General features: G+C 44.5%; 1 protein-coding gene across 3 annotated transcripts in view; it reads left to right on the forward strand.

Annotated features, from left to right (window-relative positions):
* LOC142924346 (chymotrypsin-like elastase family member 2A) overlaps window positions 1–20,375 on the forward strand; it is a 43,746-nt gene extending 23,371 nt beyond the window's left edge. The window contains exons 2-9 of one of the 3 annotated variants that reach the window (XM_076066656.1): window positions 14,987–15,136; window positions 15,647–15,741; window positions 16,206–16,303; window positions 16,610–16,738; window positions 17,425–17,561; window positions 17,880–18,022; window positions 18,830–18,982; window positions 19,777–20,375. In XM_076066656.1, the coding sequence (XP_075922771.1) occupies window positions 15,097–15,136; window positions 15,647–15,741; window positions 16,206–16,303; window positions 16,610–16,738; window positions 17,425–17,561; window positions 17,880–18,022; window positions 18,830–18,982; window positions 19,777–19,881 (900 nt within the window). In that variant the 5' untranslated portion in view covers window positions 14,987–15,096 and the 3' untranslated portion in view covers window positions 19,882–20,375. Of the gene's footprint in view, window positions 1–14,983; window positions 15,137–15,646; window positions 15,742–16,205; window positions 16,304–16,609; window positions 16,739–17,424; window positions 17,562–17,879; window positions 18,023–18,829; window positions 18,983–19,776 lie in introns of all 3 variants that reach the window. The other 2 variants (XM_076066657.1, XM_076066655.1) reach the window with 2 other exon arrangements.
* Window positions 20,376–21,940: the final 1,565 nt, after the last annotated feature.

A 21,940-nucleotide genomic window follows, 5' to 3' on the forward strand; every position in this document is an offset into this window, starting at 1 on the left:
TCAAATGTTGGTGGACCATGTAGATATATGAGAATCTTACACCCGTGATCTGATAAAAAGTGGCCAGAAGATATCAGTACGGCAAATTAATTCTAGAGTCCATTAGTACAGATCATCAAGTGTTTTCCCGGACCCGGGGCGTTGGGCTCGTGTGGGGTCTGGCTCCTGGCTGTGTTGCTGCTCGTCGTCATCTCTCCATCGTCTGACCACGTAGAAGATCTCCTGCGTGGTTTCCATCGCCGTCATCATCACGCTGCTAGCCAGCGGCATAGCCGAGTGAGCGTGATGGGACCACGCCAAGTGATCGGCTGTGTGTAGCCAGTAGAGACGTTAATATCTAGTGTTGTACTCAGTGTAAGGAAGAATAAGTGTTGGCCTGTGTTGTGCCCAGTGTGAGTAATAAAGAAGAAGTACCCTCTACACACTGTGCTACTGTGTGGGTGCCACAGTACTTTACCACTTTGTTTCAAAGCCTCTACATGCCTCGAAAGAAATCTCAATACACGTTTTGCATCATATACTATTCTCCTCTGTAATATATAGAGCCATCAATTTCACACTGGAACACTCCTCCTTGGCGCGAGTGCCACCGTCGCCATGCACAACGACGTCGAGGCACACCAGAAAACCTCTCTAAGCACAGCCAAACCGGAGGATGAGAGAAAAAATGTTATACAATCCATATCGTCTCGGTCTTTATATTGTTGATGGTGCGTTTTTGTGTGTGTGTGCACGCGAGTGGGTGCTGTTGTTAGGGAAGATAACTAACTCTATGAGAGAGCATGACCAGAACGGGTCGTCCCTCAGTTTAGAAAATATTCCCTGCCGCCAGCAAGACGTGCACAGGGTGTTCACGCCGATGAACCATCTCCCTGGGCCCTGCGAAAGCCGCGTGACCTCGGGTGAACGGGGGATTAGGGGTTGTGTGTTGGCCAGGGGCAGTCTTCATGTTGTCAACAAATGCCTGGAGAAGATTCTAGGCATGTGTTGACAATGATGGAGAACAAGTGGAGACTCTTTGACTTATTTAATGTATTAACATTCATTTGTTATCATGTTACAGTGTATTATCCGTTCTTTTTACATTAATAACTATAGTCCCATTTAAGTGTTAACATTTATTTGAAGCACGATGTGCAGAGCGACCCCAGCGGTCGCTCACCACTAAGGGGCAGTGACGGTACTTTGACGCTTGTGCCTTGAGGCGCCTCAAGGGTGCACCTTGAGGCGACATACGCACGGATACACCCATATACATTTAGAGATATCCTCCACCTACGTAGAGACACACTCATATATAAACTGGTGATCGCATGGGCGTCTCAGGCTCAACGAAGCGGGGTGTCGAATATTAACCCCTGTGTGAGGTCGTCAGGTGCAGAGTGGTTGCCCAGCTGAGGTGTGCGATGACGAACCTGTGGCGCACACGCGTGTGCACTTAGAGTAGGGGGCAGGTACCCCACCCCAGGAGGGCCTCACTTGGGGGAAGGACTGTTCTATACAGGGGATGAGGAACCTGAGGACGAGATGGAGACCTGCCAGGGGCAGGCCGGTTGAGACAACAACCAGGCCGGGCGGAGTGGTAGAGGGCCGCGCAATGCGCCCACGAAGGAATTGCGAGCAATGATGAAACACGAGGGCCTGACAGGGTCAGGGGGCTGCTCTGGACCAACACTCGCCGCGCCGGCAAGACCTCGGGTGGCGCCGGAAAGACCTCAGGTGGCGCCGGCTAGACTTCGTGTGGCACCGGCAAGACCTCGGGTGGCGTCGGCCCACCAATTCCCCCACCCTGCTCGCGTCGGGTGACATCACTTGGGGCTTGGGTCATACATAATTTGTCAAAAGAAACAGCGGCGTTTGCATTCGAAGCAGCAGGACATTATCTGTTTGCACAAATAATGTAGGAAGAATTAGACACAGGCACATGCCCTCCTTTGTATTTGCTTAAGATGTGCGTGGCTTCACAGTTTGTCAATTATGACATTTGCAAGAGAGCATTGCAACTGCACAAAAATAAATGTAACTGATATTTAAGATTGTGACCACAAATATGGGCACCTTTAAAGCCACGTCAATTTGTGGTAATGTAATCCCTATTCAATAACAAAAATATGTATAGAGTTTTAAAAAGCCAATGCCAATGTTTGTCTTGTTATGGACTTACTATGGAGTTACAAGTATTAAATTTCAATTATCACATTATGAAATGGCTTATGATATGTTTATGTCATTTAAAGGTTGCTTATTTTTACAAACTGCCAGAGAGACGGTAATATTCGTGGAGTGCAGTGTGAGGCAAGGACCATCTGTGAACAATGACCAAGATCCCCCGTATAGCCTTAATACACTTTTGGGGAAAGTGCTGTGAGCGAGCATCTATTAAGGTCAGCGCCAGCACACGCCCGGACGCCTTTGTCTCCCAAGTGAAAATTTTACACATCGCACAACGTACTAATTTGAGGCTGAGTCTACCTAGGGAAGGCCCAGGACCAGTTCAGATATTCGTGACTGGTGTTGGCCATGATTATTTTTGTATTCCACAATGTGGTGGATAAACTAAAGCCATTTACGTACGCGAGATTATTTACCAGTACATCAGCGAACATATATACATAATATAGGTGGAGCAACACATTCTTCCTGTTATATCCAATGTCACAGACTGAAAAGTAGACATTTTATTGCAATATCAATGCTATAATATAAAAACACACTTCTGTCGAACATCAGTGCTCATCTCAATTTTCTCTGGTGTTCGCCCCCCCCCCCCACCATCTGCACAAAACGTCGATTCCCATCAAAGATTCTGCAAGTCTCATTGTCTTACTGTGGATGTCACAACAACCCAGAAGCTCCCTTAACCCATCTCTTCATACAAAAGCATAGGTTTGGTGAAAGTCTCCAAAACAAATGCAAAGCACCTATACACATTTCCAGCTGTTCTCTACGATCTGGCCAAGTGGAAGTAACAATGCGATGGCTACAACGAGCCTTGCCCAAATACCCACACTGGGTTTTCCCCGTAAGTGAGCACATCCGATTAGTTTATTCAGACGGGTAAGATGACTCCATGGCTACAACCACATTTCGAGTGCGAGTCGACATCAAATCACAGAGCCTCTGCGACAGACGGTTCTCGACTGCAGGGCACGACTAATATAAACTACAATCATGAATCGTTTGACATGTCAGGATCGTATAACTTAAATAGGCAGACAAAAATGCACGCCCGAACATATTGTACCAGCATCTCACAAAAATGCTTCCTGCATGCAAATTATCCTTTGTGATGAAATAAATATATATATACCTCCAGCACAAGCAATGATTTGATGGTTTATACATGGAACTTGCAACGAAAGAAAATATTTGCATTGCCTGAGTAGTTTCCGATACAAATAGTCAATCTCAGATATGCGTGCGAGCAGGTTCTATGCACGTTCATAATTTTCATAGTTTACATGATGCAGAATCAGAATCTGTATGCATCTTGGAGAAATCCAATGACCTACGGAGCTTTTTCCACAAATGTCCAGGAGAGGTAGGTCAAAAGTTACATAACGCAGGGGGGGGGGGGGAGGGGGGTATCCTATCATTCTGCTTTATCCACTCGCGTTATTTTATTTGCACACTAAAGCTGGTTCGTGATGCCCTCGGGGGGGGAGGGGGTGACTACGAAGAGGAGGCGTCCCGCACAATGTGACGATAATACTGTGGGTTTGTGCCACGTTTGAACAGATCTTCCCAAATGGCTGTCCAACGGCGTGGATGGTTCTCTAAAGGTTCTCCCATTTCCTCCCACAAATAGCCACCCACTATGGGAATTGACCAAACACCCCAATTTTAACAAGACCCTCCTGAAAACGAGTATTGGGACTCAGTGTGGCTTCCGAAGGTAAAGTGGATTATCATTAAAGTTCCTGTATTACATTAAGGCAATATCACCTGCTTTGTAATCAGTTATAATTATTTCAGCGATGAAACAAGAATTGGTTTTAAACTTTTGGCAGTAATAGGTATTGAGATGTTCAAACACCAAATAGACACCTATTGCAAGGTATCAAGGCTGTATTAACCACACGTACTTGTGGCAAAACATGCTCTGATAATATATGCAGTTTGTTTGAAACTGATGGGCCTACACCAGAGATATTCTTCTGTATGGCCTTGTCTAACCAGTTTTAGACCACATATAGCCAAAAGGCTAAAGTACAAATCTATCCTACACATTTATTTCAGCTTTATGTCTATCACTGGATGCAGGCCTCATGCGGTGTCAGTCATGTAAAAGGTTTGAGCACGCAGTGTTTAGGAAATAGATCAGGGGTCGGGAACCTTTTTGACTAAGAGAGCCATGAAAGCAAAAAATTTGGAAATTTATTTCAGTGAGAGCCATATAATATATTTTAAAAGTGAATTCAACTAAATGTCAGTATAATAAGCCTCTGAATTTATTCTTTTAAATAATGTTGTTATAACACTCACCATTAATGCGACTTCTGGTGCTGCATGGATTTGCTGATGTCTTTGTAGTCGGGTTGGTACTTTGTAGTCGGGTTGGTACTTGGTGAGGTTAAGCTTCATGCAAGCGTTGAGGCTTTCATCCGTTAAACGTGATCGTAGGTTGGACTTGATGTTTTTAAGATGTGAGAATGACTGCTCACATGCATACGTAGATCCAAACATGGTCAATACAGCAATACTCACACGCTGCAGTGTGTGGTATGTGACAGGAAGCACGTTCCAAGTTTTGAGAATCAGCTGGTCTTCGGGTTGGAGTTTTTTCATTTCTGTCCACATGTGCTTGCTCGCCAACTCCGCTTTCTGTCGTGTGATTCTTTCCAAATCTTCATTCAGTGACTTGAACTTATTCACCCACATGTCTGAGGCCTTCAGGTCAGCCACTTCTGCTTCAAAATCTCTGACGGAGACACCAGGGATGTAATTCAGGTCGGCTGTGTTCAGTGAACACTCGTTTGGATGGGTGATGAACTTAAAAAGACGAGTGTGCTCACGAAATTCTCCAAAGCGTGCTTTGAAGGACTGTAGGAGACTGGATGTGCAGCCAGCTAACTGGTGGAGATCAAGGTTTTGAATGGGCTCACTTGCTGTGCATGCATCTTTAAATTGGCTCAGTTTTTCAAAATGTAGTAAACGACCTGTTTCAAGATCCGTGATGAAAAGCTCCAGCTTGTTTTCAAAAGCAAATACAGCTTGTTGAAGGGATAACACTGTATTTCCAATGCCTTGCATTTTCACGTTGAACTGGTTCAGATGTTCAGTCAGATCTACGAGATAGTAAAACTTGAGGAGCCACTCGGTGTCGGCTAGCTCAGGATGCCCGACGCCTTTCATTTCAAGGAAAGTCCGGATTTCGTTCAGGCAAGCCGCAAAACGGCTAAGCACCTTCCCTCTTGACAACCAACGCACATTGCTGTGCAAAAGCAGACCAGGATAGTTATTTACAACTTCATCCAGCAGTGTTTTAAACTGGCGATCATTTAAGGCTCGGGCAACAATAAAGTTGATCACACGAATGACCAGCGACATCACTTCGCCAAACTGCCTGTCACACATCTGAGCACAAAGTGCCTCCTGGTGTATAATGCAATGGAAACTTAGGATGGGTCTATTTTCATGTTCACGGAGAAGCGCCACAAATCCTTTGTTTTTCCCCACCATACACGGAGCACCATCAGTACACACTGAGAGAAGTTTATCCATAGGTAGACTTTTTTCTTGAGCAAACTCCATGAAAGACTTGAATAAATCCTCACCTCTTGTGGACCCTTTTAATGGCAGAACAGCAAGACTTTCTTCGCGCAGTGTGTCACCAACAGCATATCTTGCAATCACGCTGAACTGCGACAAATGGCTCACGTCTGTTGACTCATCCAAAGCCAGAGAAAAGAACGGCGCTGCATTTATGTCCTTCACTTGCGTTTCCTCCACTTTGTTTGCCATCACGATGGTACGATCATGAACAGTTCTTGCCGACAGAGGCATGTCTTGTATCCGTTTGATTATCTTGTCTTTGTTCGGAAGATCATCAAAAAGTTCATTGGCTACATCCAGCATGAACGTTTTAGCATACTCGCCATCTGTGAATGGTTTTCCGTTCCTCACTATTGCTAAAGAACCAGCAAAGCTAGCCGAATTATAGTCACCTTGCCGGGTCCATACGCGGAGTTGCTGCTGGCTATCTTGCACCCTGCTCAGAAGCTCTTGGCACGCTTTCTTTCTGCTGTCTCCCGCATGGTATTTTGATGCAAAGGTAGCGTGGCGCGTGCCGAAGTGCCGCTTTACATTCGACCGTTTCAACGATGTAATTTTGTCATTGCAAATTAGACACACCGCAGAACCCGCTCTCTCCACAAAGGCGAATTCTTCGGTCCATTCGTCCTGAAATGTACGATACTCGTCGTCTTTTTTTCTTTTCGCCATCTTCTTCGTCAAAGGGTTAGCTTTGAGCTAATGACCGAGCAGACGCAGTCTCAGACTGATTCAAAAGGGGGCGTTTACCTGTTTTACCCAGCAACGGCAAACGTAGGCCAGTATCATCCAATTAAAATAATGGACAATTGCTCCTGCAGCCCTGAACAGGACATGCGCAGTGAAAAATCGATGGATGGATTAAAACAAGTGAGAATATTTTGTTTTATCTGCGAGCCATATGCAATCATCAAAAGAGCCACATCTGGCTCGCGAGCCATAGGTTCCCGACCCCTGAACTAGATGATGCAGCATTAAACTTGCGCATAGGCATGAACATCAGCGAAGATAAATCCGGTGATAATATCACAAATACCTTGTGATCACACGAGGAAATGAAGGTTCCTAGTCAATTTGCATATGTGAAGAGATTCGTTTGATATAAAGTAATTTGAGTTCTGCATGTTTTTTTTTATTTCTCTGTAGCAACCTTGGAAATGTACGTTTATTGGAATGAATTTGGAGGTTGCATATATATTAACAGCCCTTTGTTAATATGCTGCTGGATGAGGGCCTCTCCACGCCATGGCAGTCATTGAGGGTTTTTTAAACCACACTTTGCCGTGCTGGCTTGTCTGTGGTAGCAAGTGTCATGATACTGGTGGGGAGCGGAGTCGCAGTGGTTACCGCACTGCGCTATGAACCCCGTGACCTGAGTGTAATTCCCGGCCATAGCAAACATCACTGGTGAGTGATATTCAAACCGACACTGAGCACCAATAACACTGACTAGCATGGTGAAGCATGGTCAGTCAGACAGTGGGTTGACAAAAGGACTGTTAGTATTATTCAAGAAAAAATCGGACTTGTGTACTCAAACTGTACACAAGTCCGAAAAATAAGTCCTGGCTTAACGCAGAAGATGCGTTCCTGAAAAGTGCCGGACGTCTGGAAAGCAAGATGACAAGAGCCTCCACTTCAAGGCCGGCTTAAAACCCCTGACGTAGCACAGGCACGTCTGGAACATGAGAGAACAAGCCTGGCAGTGTCTAGAACAGGGGTGGGGACCCTTTTTTCTGCCAAGGGCCATTTGGATATTTATAACATCATTCGCGGGCCATACAAAATTATCTACTCAAGAATTTTACTGTTATATTTGGTCGAACATTAAATTAACTCACCCCTAATGTGATGGCTGAAACTGCTTCTCTTTGGTGAGGCGTGTGATGTTAGCTGGTATTGATGATGTTGCTACTCGCAACTGCTTTTCCAGGTTTGCTCCTAGATTTATTGAATTTCGAGTCCTGCCTGCGGTTGCCGTGGCAGGGCCAGACAAAATGATTTCGCGGGCCTTATACGGCCCGCGGGCCGAACGTTCCCCACCCCTGCTCTAGAACCATAAAACAAAAGCAACAGAACAAGAACGTATACATAATTTAAATCATGCATGGACAATGACAACTTTGTGCATAATATGTATGGTGACTCTTGGATTAACAGAAGAATGCTGTCATGTCATTGGCAATACATCTACTGACTGACAAATTTAACTATTTGTGAGATGAAGAGCACATGCCGGAGGCACGCTTGTTTATGTGAACCAATATATTGTCAATAAACAAATAACTAGGGTGTTTGTCTCTTAACAGATTCCGAAGTGAGCGAGGCATCGCCCTGGTGTTTTTGCACAATATTACGTTGTCCAGATTTTTCTACGAAATATCACAGACCCCTCAAATAAAATATTGTGGCACCTTTGCTTGCATAGCACAAGCAGTAACTGTGTTACTATATGAGATAATGACTAATGTTAACTATGAACTTTATTTTATTTTACCATGTAAAGCACACTGAGCTATATATCTATTTTTCACAAGTGAACTGGCCACAAATGATACCTCAGCGAAGTTGCTTATGTGGAAAGCTATAACAGCCAAATACTTTAACCCCATGGAAATAAATCCACGCGACCACGGGGAGAGCATGCAAACTCCAAATATACAAGCGTCAGGGTCTATATCGAACCCAAGACCTCCTGTATACCGGGCGAGGTAGTTAACATCTCGCCACTGTGGCGAGATGTTAACTACCTCGATCACTGTGGCGAGATGGCGCACCACAGTACTGTACCACTTTGCTTCAAAGCCTCCACATGCCTTCCAGCAATCTCAATACACGTTTTGCATGTCATAATATTCTCCTCTTTCCTCTCTTTTTACCTCCTGATGACGATCGCTTGAGTTGTGATCTAAACGTCGTAGTTTTTTTCTTATTTTTTCTTATTTTCTTTAATATTCTCGGGGTTCACTATCAATATCTGAGTCTCACAACGGCAGCCTGACGAGTGGGAACCGTGGGCAACGGCTGTTAAAACGCGGCGCAAGCTTCAGTCTTATTGCCTCCTGTTAGAATGTCGCCCGACAGAGGGCGACACAGATAAACGGCTGTGGCTAAATTGCCACGCGGAAGTTATTTCAAGACACAAAAAAAACAATGTATTCGTTAATATTGATTTAGTTTTGGTCATATCGCGTTGATTACAAACACAGATGTTGATTGCTTAAGGACACCGGAGTGAATTTCAATTTGAAGCTTTCGTGACTGCAGGAATCCTGACTCTTTGGTTCTTTCGGTAAAGTCACGCGGGTAGAGATCAAATTAAACAAATCACGACGTTTTGATCGCAACACAACACACCGGAATGCTGAAGAGCAACGCACAACATCTGACAATAAGATTCGACGTTTTCGCTGGTAATCACATCCAGCATCACCGAGCGATGACTCAGAGGTGAACTCCTGCAGGAGATGATGATTGTCAGAGTTGAACTCGTTATTTCCAGCCGGCATTACTGTTTCTGTGGTGTAGAGTTTCTCGTCATTTGCAGCTTTGAACTTTTCAGGTTAGTTTGTCGACGTACTCATGTTAAGGAGTTGGCAACGCTGAGGTGTGGAGTCACAACAGCGAGGGCGTGGTTCACTGCCTTGGTTCTTGAGCTGTAAATTATTTAGGAAAAAAACAAGCTCTTCAATGCACACACTTTTATTTGCACCCAAAGTAGAATTTAAATTATTTTGACCGCCAAATTAATACAATTTGATGTGCTGCCCGTCTTTTTTGTCGAACATACTGTAGAGTACACATTAATTTTGCCCGTAATCATGGAGCTGAAGCGTCCAGCGAGTGGTGATGGTGAGAGTGTTGCGTCCGTGGCCCAGAGGGGGGCTGAGCCCCCCCCCCCTTAGTTCTTCTTCTAACCAACCTCCCCACATCAACTCATTGTCATCATCATCTAAACCGTTAATATTAAAGGTATGTAAAGTTAATCTAATCTTTTTATTGTGATATTGTGTAATGTACTGTATTTTATTCGGTGTTTAGTGAATAAACAGGCAGCTTAGTTAAGCTATGGTGAGTCTGACAGCGGCTATGGTTCCCCTAAGTCTCTATTTCCCACAGGCCCCTGTACTTTACCAACCGCGAGGGCTTTAAAGAACCTAGCCATCGCGGTTGGTAGGGGATTACTTTAGACCCTGGCTCATAAGCATAGTCAGAACTCTGGCTGATCTTTTGAACTTGATACTTTTAATGAGCGTGGCCGTCTTCCCAACGGGGTGGAGACGGACCTATCTCAGGGCAAAACTGTTACATCGAAACATAAAGTCGTTAGCTAATTGAACATTTAACTCCCACGTTACATGCACAGCCACTATGCTGCGACATCAAGTAGTGGTAAATGCCTAAGTAGAGGCTAGCCATACTTCATCCCTGCGTTACATAAACAGTACAGACTGAAAGATCACCGACGAAGCATGGCAACACGGGCTTACCACACGGTACACTTCATCATCCTTGCCCCAGGCAGCGTTGGATGTATCTTCAAGAATTATTCAGGGCGCCTATTTTCAAGAGTGACTCACAGTATCTCTCAGTCTGAAACCAAATGAATTGGTTGGGCTTACACCTGAATAGGTCTCATATCGGAGCACATTGAATACATGCAGTGTTCACTACTTCTTTAAACTCATTAAGTTGCATTAACAATACACTCGTGTAGTCTACACCAAAAACAATATTGCTTACTCACAAGAATGGTTTCTCAAGGGCTGCAAATCTGATGGATTATCATAACAATACGGAGCTCAGCATGGAGACTGCATCTCATGAAATAACTGGCCCTGCCTCTCACTGGTTATGTGGCCAAGTCTCCGCACTAGGCTATCAATTCCACCCCTGTGCATTCTGTCATTTAGTGCCAGAGAGTGCACATAATGGACAGAACAATTACTTTAAGGTGGCCTCACTTGACATATATTCAACAGCTTGACATATATCTGGCGCTCCAGCATCAGAACGACAAAGATCTGGATCTAGAATGTGTACATCCTTCTTATACAGTACTGCAAAAAAAGTTCCACAATGTTACTGCTAGCTTTACATATGCTTACATCTCCAGAGAACAGAAAGCAAAAGATCACTGTTTTTCTAATTTGCACCTATGATCTGAGTACCAGTGTAATGCGTCACTCACTAAAAATGCTATTGTGTGCGTTTCAATTCGATAAAAGCACGGTGGACAGAGGACCGCGCTCACAGTTAGAATGTTAGCAGTGGTTAGCGCATTGCACGATGGACCCAGTGGAACTGAGTTTGATTCTCAGCCACTGCTAACATCAGCGGAGAGTGCAGTGTGAACCAGTCTTGGACCCCTCAGCTTCTCCAAAGTGCACTGACTAACAGTAGCGAATATAATCTCACTACGACTGATTCTTCACAGGGAAGCCTTCACTCGATTGACGAAGGGCTGTAATTACATATTAATTCCACCAAATGTAATTTTTTCCAATGTAGCCATAAATTAAACCACACATGTCCTTACCTCTAAAATGTCTTGGGTTTCCATGCCAATGCTTAGTACTAAACATTTCAAAAAGGGACATTTCCACACACATGCAAATCTGCACAGACGGAACCACTGTTTCTGGGTCACCTGATTTGCGACTTCACTACAGATACCACTATCTGCTCTGCTTGTGTTGCACACGCTCAGGTTGCAGGCTGCCCTATCTTGTTTATAATGTCCCATCTATGTTTTCCAAGTAATTTGCATGCATTCACTTGGATGACGTATTTTCGCTTGGCCAGATGCCGGAAGATGTAAAGGGGTAGGAAGTGGAGAAACGGTCAGCTCTTCACATATTAAAACAAGGCACCAAACACCATGTGACATTTAACAAGAATCTCGAACAGACTACATTCATAATAAATGTGTAATAGCGGCCTGCAGAAATGTATGCAGGGAAAAAAATAAAAATAAAATCTAAATCAAGTTATAAACAGTTGGGCAGTGCTCTTCTTTGGCAGTCCCGATCCCGGATTGATGCCGTGGGGAGCCAGACTCTCCTGAGTACATCAACTGATGACTGTACACAAAGTGTTGCAAATTTAATAAACCCAGAAAGGATGATGGGCTGAGCCTACTCCTGGTCTTTAAAACAAATAAAATAACAATGGGAGTGGCTACAATGTTTTCAAGATGCTGCAGAAGTTGTAAACCATGGATCATCTCAGTCCTTTGCACTGGGTGTCAGTTGGTAGAAAATGTGAACGTGAAACATTGTTGGTATCTTTTAAGCGGTAACACATTTTGAAACCTCTGTATTTGCCAGAATTATTGATCAATTGTATTACAATCTGTCATTATGTAAGTTCTATTGGTATACATTTTGTTATTACAAGAACGACAGATGAAATTGAGAATAACTGAACAGGAATTTGATGTTTTGCATCAAAGTTGAACATCTTACCTAGATATATTATCAATGCACTCACAATTCGGCAACATAGGACATTTAATATTTTATTTTCAGAGAAATTGATAATATCGCAGATGAAGAGACCAAACAAGAGCAAAGACTCAATCAAAATTGTATCTAGTTTGTATTGTTTTTTAAACATCGCATTTGGTGTGCAATCAGTTTGTAATCATTGGGGTGGGGGGGGGGGTATGACCAATATTTGAACTTGCGATCTGCGATTCAACTAATAGGCAATACAATAACTTTCCATTTCAACACAAAATATACAAAAATACACTTGCGATGTATGATATTTAACAGTAAATCAACGTTGTAATAAATAATTTAGCCAGAATAGCATTCGTGAGCCTCAACGCTCTTTCAGTTGGATGCTGCTTGGGTTGTTTGGCTAATTTCTTTTAGAGAATGTTTGCAAATAGGAGGAGGCTGGAGTACTCGGAAAAAAACCTCACACTTAAAAGGGGATAACACTGCATAATTAGGATGGATGCAGTAGGCCAGCGACTTTCTTTCTACAATGCCACCCATGGATCCTTCATGTTTCTCATTATACAACCATCGTTTGCGATTAAAAACGTGATTTGTAACTTTCATGCTTACACATGTATCAATAGTTCAATTTAATGGGCAATTTTATTGAGGGACTATCTGTTGTTTTGGTGTGTTCTGGGAATGATTAAGCTCTTGTTTTGCTGCCTTGTCCAAGTTTGGGAACTGGTGTACTTGTGCAACTTTGACGTAAAACGTTATGTATTTTACGTATACAATTTTCTTATGATTTGCACTCCTATCTTTGTTTGTATTGTTTGTTGTTGTAACTTTCTGACCCACATATACTGCAAATTTATGAAAAAGAGCTTCATAGATAATCGGATTTCTCCAGGATAAATAGAGATTCTGATGCTGATCATTAAACTGGTCAGACTACTACCGTTGTGTGAAATAGGTTAGAGTCAAGGAAGCAAATGTTAACAAAGGAAATTGAATATTGTAGACTAGGACAAAGAGGTTATTATGAGTTCCAGTGAGGGGTTAGAGGATGTGGCCTCAAATGAACCAAGTTTGCCTGAGGACAATGGGGAAACATTTTTGAAAGTCATGATGGGTGATGACTTTTATAAAACTCTATCACATCAATACCTGCTCGAGTGCAGAAATTAGCTGGTTCATATCAAACATTCCTATGTATAGACAAAGTAACTCCCTTGTAATATTTCCGGAGAGACTTTGAAAAGTACTGTCATTGAGTACTTGCTGAGGCCAGGACGGCACACGAGAGTGGGGTATGGATAGAAACGCGTACACACCTGGCCACTTTTGTCTCCCTATAATTTGGCCATTTATGACTACGCCACGCAAGAGATGATTACGGTCAATCCCGTTAATGCCACCGCAGCTCAAAATTGCTTGCTACCTTCTGCTAGATCACAAAAATGTCACACAGCTGACTCTACACATAACCGTCAAATTCCAATTTAACATTTTTATTATCATCATCACCACCATCTGGCATTAGGTTTTAGGTCTATCCCTGGGTCACCGACCTCTGGATGCCAAGCCGAAGTGTCTCCCTGCTTAAACAAGTGTCTGGCAATGTTGACCTCAATTGGTGAACGCTTCTCCACACGGTCCTGTAAATCCCCCTCACCAGTCACATTATGAATCTACCAGTCTAGTGGTACTCATTTTATCAACCAGATAGGAGAAAATGAGTTCAGTCAGCCATCAACCAGGATTTTGAGTTTTGCCACGATCTGATAGCGACTGTGAATTTCTTAAGATTGATGGTAGTTTTTCAAGAATGATACCACTTCTGGTATACATATGGAACTTTTCCAACACGTAGCTTAGCAAGCCCGGGGAAAAATACTAAATAGAGGAAAACCTTGCCCAACGCGTGTTAGTCGAATGCGTGTTTCGTTTACACACGGTTTAAAAACTTAGGTCTGTTCTACAAAACACGGGGGTGATGTTTCGACAATACATTATGCGGTTTGACGCTGCTAATATTATCATGTCCATGTTGAAAAGTAATGGCCGCAGAGTGTTACATCGGTTGGAAGGTGTGAATGCATCGACTATGAGAACGATTTATTTACCGTGTATGTTTTGTGTGTGTATGTTTTTGTATAATAATGTAACACACTCAACACGCAGAGCAGCAAAATACAAATGCTCACAATGCCGCATCACTGTCCACCTGGCGCTCCACTCGTTGTTTTGGGCAACGCTCCTCTGACCTCCATTGTTGTTGGAGGGCGACTGCCTCCAACTCTCTAGTTATGTCCTTCCCGAGCCTCGTCCACAGTCATCAGCTCGTCTGATCAGCTCCACATCCTCCTATACAGTATTAGTCCATAATGTTTCTACCCGTGCCGTGCTCTTTTAGCCTCCTCTATCCGGCCAAGCAGAAGCTGCTTGGGCATGCAGTTGATGGGCATGTGGGCTCCATAATCCAGCCAACGCAGCCTTGCCTGCCTGAGGAGCTCATTTTTGGGAGTGACCAGATCTGTCAACCATCGGTCAGCTTCACATATTCCATTATAACCTAACCGATACAAAAATCTGTCTTTAAAGTTGGTTTGGTATCATCAGCAAGATTAACACTGTATCACTTCCTGCTGGCCAAGAGAAACAAAAATATGAATTTGTAATTTGCATGCCAGCTCGATGTGGGCAGTTTTTCAGATAGGGAAGTATTCTGATTGCAATCTGAGGGTTCATGTGGACAGCAGATTCTGTATAAAAACCAAGACGGCCCAGCAGTGAGACACGGTAGTGGAAAGGAAAGACTCGTGCACAAGAAGCTCCAAGTCTTCAATCAACTCCAGTTCTTCGATCAGCCATGCTCGCCTTTCTCGTCTGCGCTGCTCTGCTGGTTGGAGGTGAGTGATTGCCATGCACACATTTGTTTTAGTGGAGTGATCACTCTAGCTTCTTCAGGAACTGGACTTAGTTATAGAAGAGTTTGCTAGTACATGGATTAAAACATGACACAACATGCATAAGGTACAACCCAAAAAACACATCACTATCATTGTGTGTGTACTATGGTATGTATTCCCATGGGAGAGGTAGTTTAGCGGTTAGCGTCCTGTGCTACGAACCCGGCCACCCGAGTTCAACGACCGCTCACGACCAACACCAGTGACGATTATCTGAGTCGGTCTTGGGCCTCGCCTAGGTCGACTCAACTTCAAATGAGTACCTGCTACGATGTGTGAACATCCCCACTCGAAAAACAAATGCGGCTGGGCATGTTACTATCTACCCACCCTTTCGTGTGCCGCAACCGGCCTTCATAGGTGCTCATTAACTGCACTTGCCCTAACAGTTCGTTAAAGCTATACGGGGGATATTTGTTTTTGTTTCGCGTCTCCTTTTGTTTCTCACAGCTGAGGTGTCTGCTCAGAGTTGTGGGATCGCAGCGTATTCCCAGATCCGCGTGGTGAACGGCGTGGAGGCTCGCGCCAACTCCTGGCCTTGGCAGGTAACGGCAGAGGCTGAATAACAGCCATCACAGCCACACACTGCATTGCCAGTCGATCACAGTGCAGCAGTATCCATTGTTCTAAATGCCACGTGGAGGACATCATTCAGCAGTGCACTGACACAACGGCTGCATGTGTGCAACATGAAATGTTCAGATCTTCCACTATTCTCAATGTCATTGAATATGTGACTATAATGGGAGAGTGGTAGCGCAGTGGTTTATGCACCGCACGACGAACCATGCTACATGGTTTACATTCCCAGCGACTGCTAATATTAGTGGGAGTGAAATCCATACCAGTTCCGAATTCTATCCGTTCACAACCAGCTATGACTAGCATTGTGAGGCCTGGTCAAACGGTGAGTGTATTGACGAAAGGGCTGAGTTAGTACTGTATTGTAAGATATAGAAATTGGACAAATAACCGTAACTACCACCACTTTTCTGGGTGTGCATTGCAGGCGCTCGTGCAGAGGTACTCTGGAGGAAGATGGGTCAACTACTGTGGAGGAACCCTCATTGATAGTCAATGGGTGCTTTCCTCTGCGAGCTGCTACACGTGAGTCACGGCACCAGTGGCGTCGCTATCATGTGTGCAGGCGGTGCAACTGCACCGGGGCCCAGGTGTTGTACAGTATTTTCCTGTACCACATTGTGGCCACCAAAGTTGGAGCAGTGTATCCTGGGAGCAAGGAGGCGGCCTCTATCAATTACCTTTACACGATGCCGCAATGTGGCATTGAAAATACCATGCAGTAACTCGCATCATTACTGTTTATTAATTCCTCACTGCAATGTTTACAGGTGTAAGTGATTACGACCGCCCGTCTCTCTGTTATCTCCCCACATCCACCACAATGTGCAGGAGTGGCTACAGCTACAGGGTGGTGCTGGGAAAGCACAGTGTGTCCACAACCGAGTCGGGGCAAGTCACACCTGCATTGAGCCTGATCGCCTGGCATAGCTCCTGGAATCCCAGCATCCCGGCCAATGGGTGAGACTGCACACGGGCGCCATGTTTCCGTGACACTGTGACATTCCGAGTTGAAATAGACAGATACATATCCATATATACAAACATGTACAGAGACATTCTACAAAGACGCAAAGAGACAGACATTTATTTTCCCATTCTCGAAGCTCATCACTTAAACTGCCTTAAAGCAAAACAAAGTATAATTGGAATGTCAGTCAATGATGAATTATTTTTCAGAAGTAACATTTAGTGTTATATGGCAGTGTTAATGACAAGACGATGAGATGTCTTGATTTGTGCTTACGCACTGCTTCCAGCCCATGCCCATTCTGTGTTTTAATAGATACAGACAGATGAGACACAATGCTATTTCTTCATCTCATACAATGCTTATGATAATACAATAACTAAAATATACTGTAGACCTCATGCATTTGACCCTATTACCCATGGCTCCATTATCTGCAGAAGCTGTATTGTCCACAATACGTCTTATTACCCGTGGTCCTATTCTTCCCATTATTCATTAATCTGTCCCCACAAATAAGTGGAGTGTCAAATCATGGATAACCCCACGACATATATCCCCCACATCACCCGGGTTAGTGGGAGTTCTCCTGTGCACAGCGCTGAATCCCCATTGCTTGTTGTATGTTCGGAGTTGAGCGTCACATCACGGCTGCCCCTGTCTCAATCCCCCACAGGTACGACATCGCCATGTTCAAGATTGCGTCGCCCGTGACTCTTTCCAGCAAGGTGCGCCTCGCCTGCCTGCCCAGCGCCAACCAGATACTGCCCAACAACTACCCGTGCTACGTTACAGGCTGGGGATCCCTTTCCAGTAAGTAACGTTCACTCACTGTCAATTAAATACAACAGCAGAGGGAGTTATGTGGAGTGCTTTAAGTCCAACGTGTGAATTGCCCCTCCAGTTTGACTCGGCCCTTAATCTTTCTGGGGTTGACAAAATTAACACAACTCTGCATAGAGTCAACAGTGGGCAGCAGTCTGCCAGTCGGGTGGTGGTGTTGCTATGTGGCTTTTCTCTTTTCAGTACAGAGAGATGGACGGTTCGATAGGGGAGCGCCTGTTAACGCCACCAAAATCCGATGCTTTCACCAACGCTCTCCATCTCCACGTTGTCTGTGTGCGTGAACAGCCAGCGGCCCCTTCCCCAGCGAGCTGCAGCAGGCCAGCCTGCCCGTGGTGGACTACGCGACGTGCAGCCAGGCCAGCTGGTGGGGGAGCAGCCTGAAGAGCAGCGTGATCTGCGCGGGGGGCAGCACCCGCTCTGCGTGCTATGTGCGTACGGAGTGCAATGCGAGCCAACCCGCGTCAATTCCTTAAGTAAAATTTCCAATGGGACAATTTGAGGAAGGCCATAACGGTTGTTTGCTTTACTTGCATTTTTCAAATATTTACTATGCACCCTCCGCATCAATAATTATTAACCGAGTTATTGGGCGATGCTGTGTTGGTAGTGGTGCATAAGCATGAATAACAAAAAGCTCCACACATTTTTCAATAACTCTACCTGTATACGTTTTTTTGAAGACCTCATTATTGACAAATTTGTTGCAGTTTTTTTGTATAACCAATAGTAGATTCCACTTTTCACGGCTTTATTCACATACATTAATGGAGTTACTAAAAATAAAATCCAGATATTAAGACGATGTCATGAATAAAAGATGGTAGATAAACTAATACTGTAGCCAACATGGCAATCGTTGACTGTCGCTCGTCAAGTTGGCCCTCCTAGATCGTGCCACGTGCATGGAAAACCCAAAGGCAGTATAGTAGAATTCGGGGACGGGAGGGATCAGGCCTTGGCATTCTGCGATATCTCTCCATGACTTAGCACCATGGCTCTCAAGCACACTTGACGAGTGTTTGCTCATACAGACACCTTCTACTATAGGACCTCAAAACTTTAGAACAGGAGCTCGATGCCCACACTCTTACAAAGCCAAACGCATGCTAGCAAAGACACACAAGTTGCTGAGAGGCATGGTGGTATTTGCTATCACAGCCACCCACTCCGGTAATCCAATTCCTCTTGATCCAATGTCAACGTGAGGCATTGCTGTACTCTGCTATGCACCACAGGGTGATGGAGGTGGCCCGCTGAACTGCCAGCGGTCGGACAATGCCTGGGTGGTGCAGGGAATCTCCAGCTACGTCTCATCTCTGGGCTGCAACACGATTCGCAAGCCCACCGTGTTCACCCGTGTGTCAGCCTACAACAGCTGGATCAGCAACGTGAGTGTTTAGGTTGCCACTGTCCAAGTAATCAACATCATAAGACTGTCACTATTAATATTTAATACTGTAGAAATATCATTGCCATTAACAAAATGCAGTAGAGTTCCAATCATTTTGCGGTGATGTGGAGAGTACATACGTTTCCACGCAACTGCTAATGGCAAAACAATTTGGACATCTCAGGAGACATGCATATGTGATTAACAACTGCATCCACGTGGAGCACATCTGCTATATGGGTCTATGTTAAAATATTATTCAATAGCTGAGACTTATTAGCCAAGTCTATAAATGTGACATACCTTACAACTCATAAGATTGGGTCATCACAGAAATCAGATAATCGAAGTTTTACTCCAAATATTAGGGTAAAAATCATGTAATTGTCAATGTAATTATTGCTATAACTTTGTAAATGTCAATATAATTGTCAATGTTGTCAATATCAGTGTAAATCTCAATTGGCTTACAATCTCCTAATTAGATTGATAGTAATGATTTGTTACCAAGACAAGCATTGAAAGTGGACTACAGTGGTTTGCAATCAAAAGGAAAATTGTAAACGAAGTTGGTGCAAGATCATCGTAAAACTTGGGGGTCTAGGCATTAACTGCAATAGGAGAAGCGATGGCAAGGTGTGATGATGACAACTTTATTTTGATCGATCACAATGCAAAGGTGGGATTGGCATAAGGAATCAGGCTGGTATTGGCCAGGTATGATTGCTACCATATTTGTTTGTCTGTAGGTACTGACGTTTAAACACCACTCATTCTCTGTTTCTCCCACAGGTCATGAGCGTGTACCGTGAAGCCCCAAAGCTCGCCGATGGAGAGCAGCGCGTCAACAGCGGAGCCAATGCCACAATTGCTGCATTCAGGCAGCCACAGGAGTAAAGCTATATGCTCTTTACATCAATGCTACAACTAACCTTAGAATTATAGTATCTTGCTATGGGTATTTAGTTTTAAGATTGGACTGGGCATGTGGTTCAATGCAGTGAGTTTGTGTGGTCACATTGCTATACATGTCATCACCTATGATAGTAAACGCTGCTCATGTGACCACTGTCAAAAAGACTGACTCCATTTTGCATGAATACCGGATGTTAAGTAGTTATCTTTGTATTTTCTGACGAAAGAAAGTGGCAATAAAACCAGCATGCATACTGGATCATAAAGTGCCATTTATATCACTTGAGAAGTTATTGATTGAATCTGAAATATTAGGATGAGGCCGAGGCAGCATGAGTTAAATTTCTTCCATTGTCATAGTAGTGGGGAATGGAACATCATGTGTTATTGTAGGACGACAGCTGATTCAGGGCGATGCGATTTTGGCTTGGTGTAAATGCAATTTGGAGAACAAATAAAGTACCTGGTTTGTTGAATTGACTGGTGGAAGTTATACCACATTAACCATACACATTTTTACAGGATTCTCAGATTATTATTTTGGCGTTCATCTGCATTGCTATGACACGTAAAGATGTCACTAAAATATGGAATCACACTAGAGTAATCGATATATTAATACGCTTTTTCAGGTGTGTGCCTGACTTTAATGCATCGGGATGACATCACGCGAGTTATGGGTGAGGTGAAGAGGTTGATGGCTTCAAAGATGCAGGAGTGTTGAGAGGCGTATCAATGTCACGCCAGGATGGGGTAATGACGTGAGGAGGCAGGGTGATGATGTCACGAGATGACGAGGGACCGAATGAAGATTATAACATCACGAGACCTTTGGCTGGTTAGAATTTATAGAGGGATCATAACGTTATGTGATACTAGTGAAGTTTATGATAAGTGTAATGACTCGGACAACTTGAACTGTAGAGATTTCTTTAGTTATTATTTAGGCCGCTTCACGCAGGTAACTTCAACTTGGAGAGGGATAATGCACAGATCACTTGGACCAGGGATGGCACGCAAGTAGCGGTGACGCGAAGACAACGATGGCCCGTAGACAGCAACAGCGTGAAGACAGTCGACCCGATCCCGTGGCAGCCCTAAACCTTGCGTCTCGCATCCTTTTATTCCCGGCGTGGCCCTCACTCTGCCCCCGGCAATGCCCCCTTTCTCGAATCCTCTAGCCCAGCGGTCTCTTTTTGGCACCAGGGACCGGTTTCGTGGAAGACAACTTTTTTAATGGACCGGGGAGGGGGGGGGGAGTTCATGTTAAAAAATCAACCCTCCATGACCATGGGAGATCTGCTAAGAGGAATCGTAAACACGTTGACCGGGTCCTTGACGCCGGTCCATCGCCCTGGGTAGATTTCTGTGCCTCTAAAGGCAATGGGGGCTTGCACAAAAGCCTTGATTGGATAGGCTCATCCCTGGACTCTTCTGAAGAATTTGACCGGGCTCCAGCCAGCGGTCCATCACACGTGGGGGCTTCTTGAGGTTCCCCGGGCTTCAGGGACTTGGAAACTCTGGGCGGAACAACACATTTTTCCTGAGGCACAAATTCCTTGGCCGATTGCCCCGGCTCATTGAACACACCAGACATCGGCGCAAAAGGGCTTGGGGGTGAGCTGTCAACAGAGGGCTAAACATATGGTTTCAGGCGCGATGGGTGAACGAACCAACGGCGGCATCCCACCTGAATTCTCACACACTGAAGCCTCCTCTCTTCCTCCACCTCGACGGGACCTTACCATGGCTGATGTAACTTGTGAGACGTACCCAGCAACAGCTGAGGGCAGTAAAACTAGGCCCTGTCCCCGACTGCCCATGGAAACACGTGCTCATGCCGTTAGAAATTTGCATCTTGGCAGTGTTTTCTCTGGCCGCTTCGCGAACTTCAGAGACACAATGCAGAATGACCTGTCAGGGAATGGGCATGGCTGCTCTCTTCCTCCCCGAGGCCATACCCAATTGTGCATCAATGAGGGGTTCATTTTCCCGCCCATACATGGGTAAAAATGGGGAAAATCTTGTAGAAGCATGGGTA

This window comes from Petromyzon marinus, chromosome 12, assembly GCF_048934315.1.
Source record: "Petromyzon marinus isolate PM22_M1 ecotype Great Lakes invasive population chromosome 12, UKy_Petmar_22M1.pri1.0, whole genome shotgun sequence".
Lineage (NCBI taxonomy): Eukaryota > Metazoa > Chordata > Hyperoartia > Petromyzontiformes > Petromyzontidae > Petromyzon > Petromyzon marinus.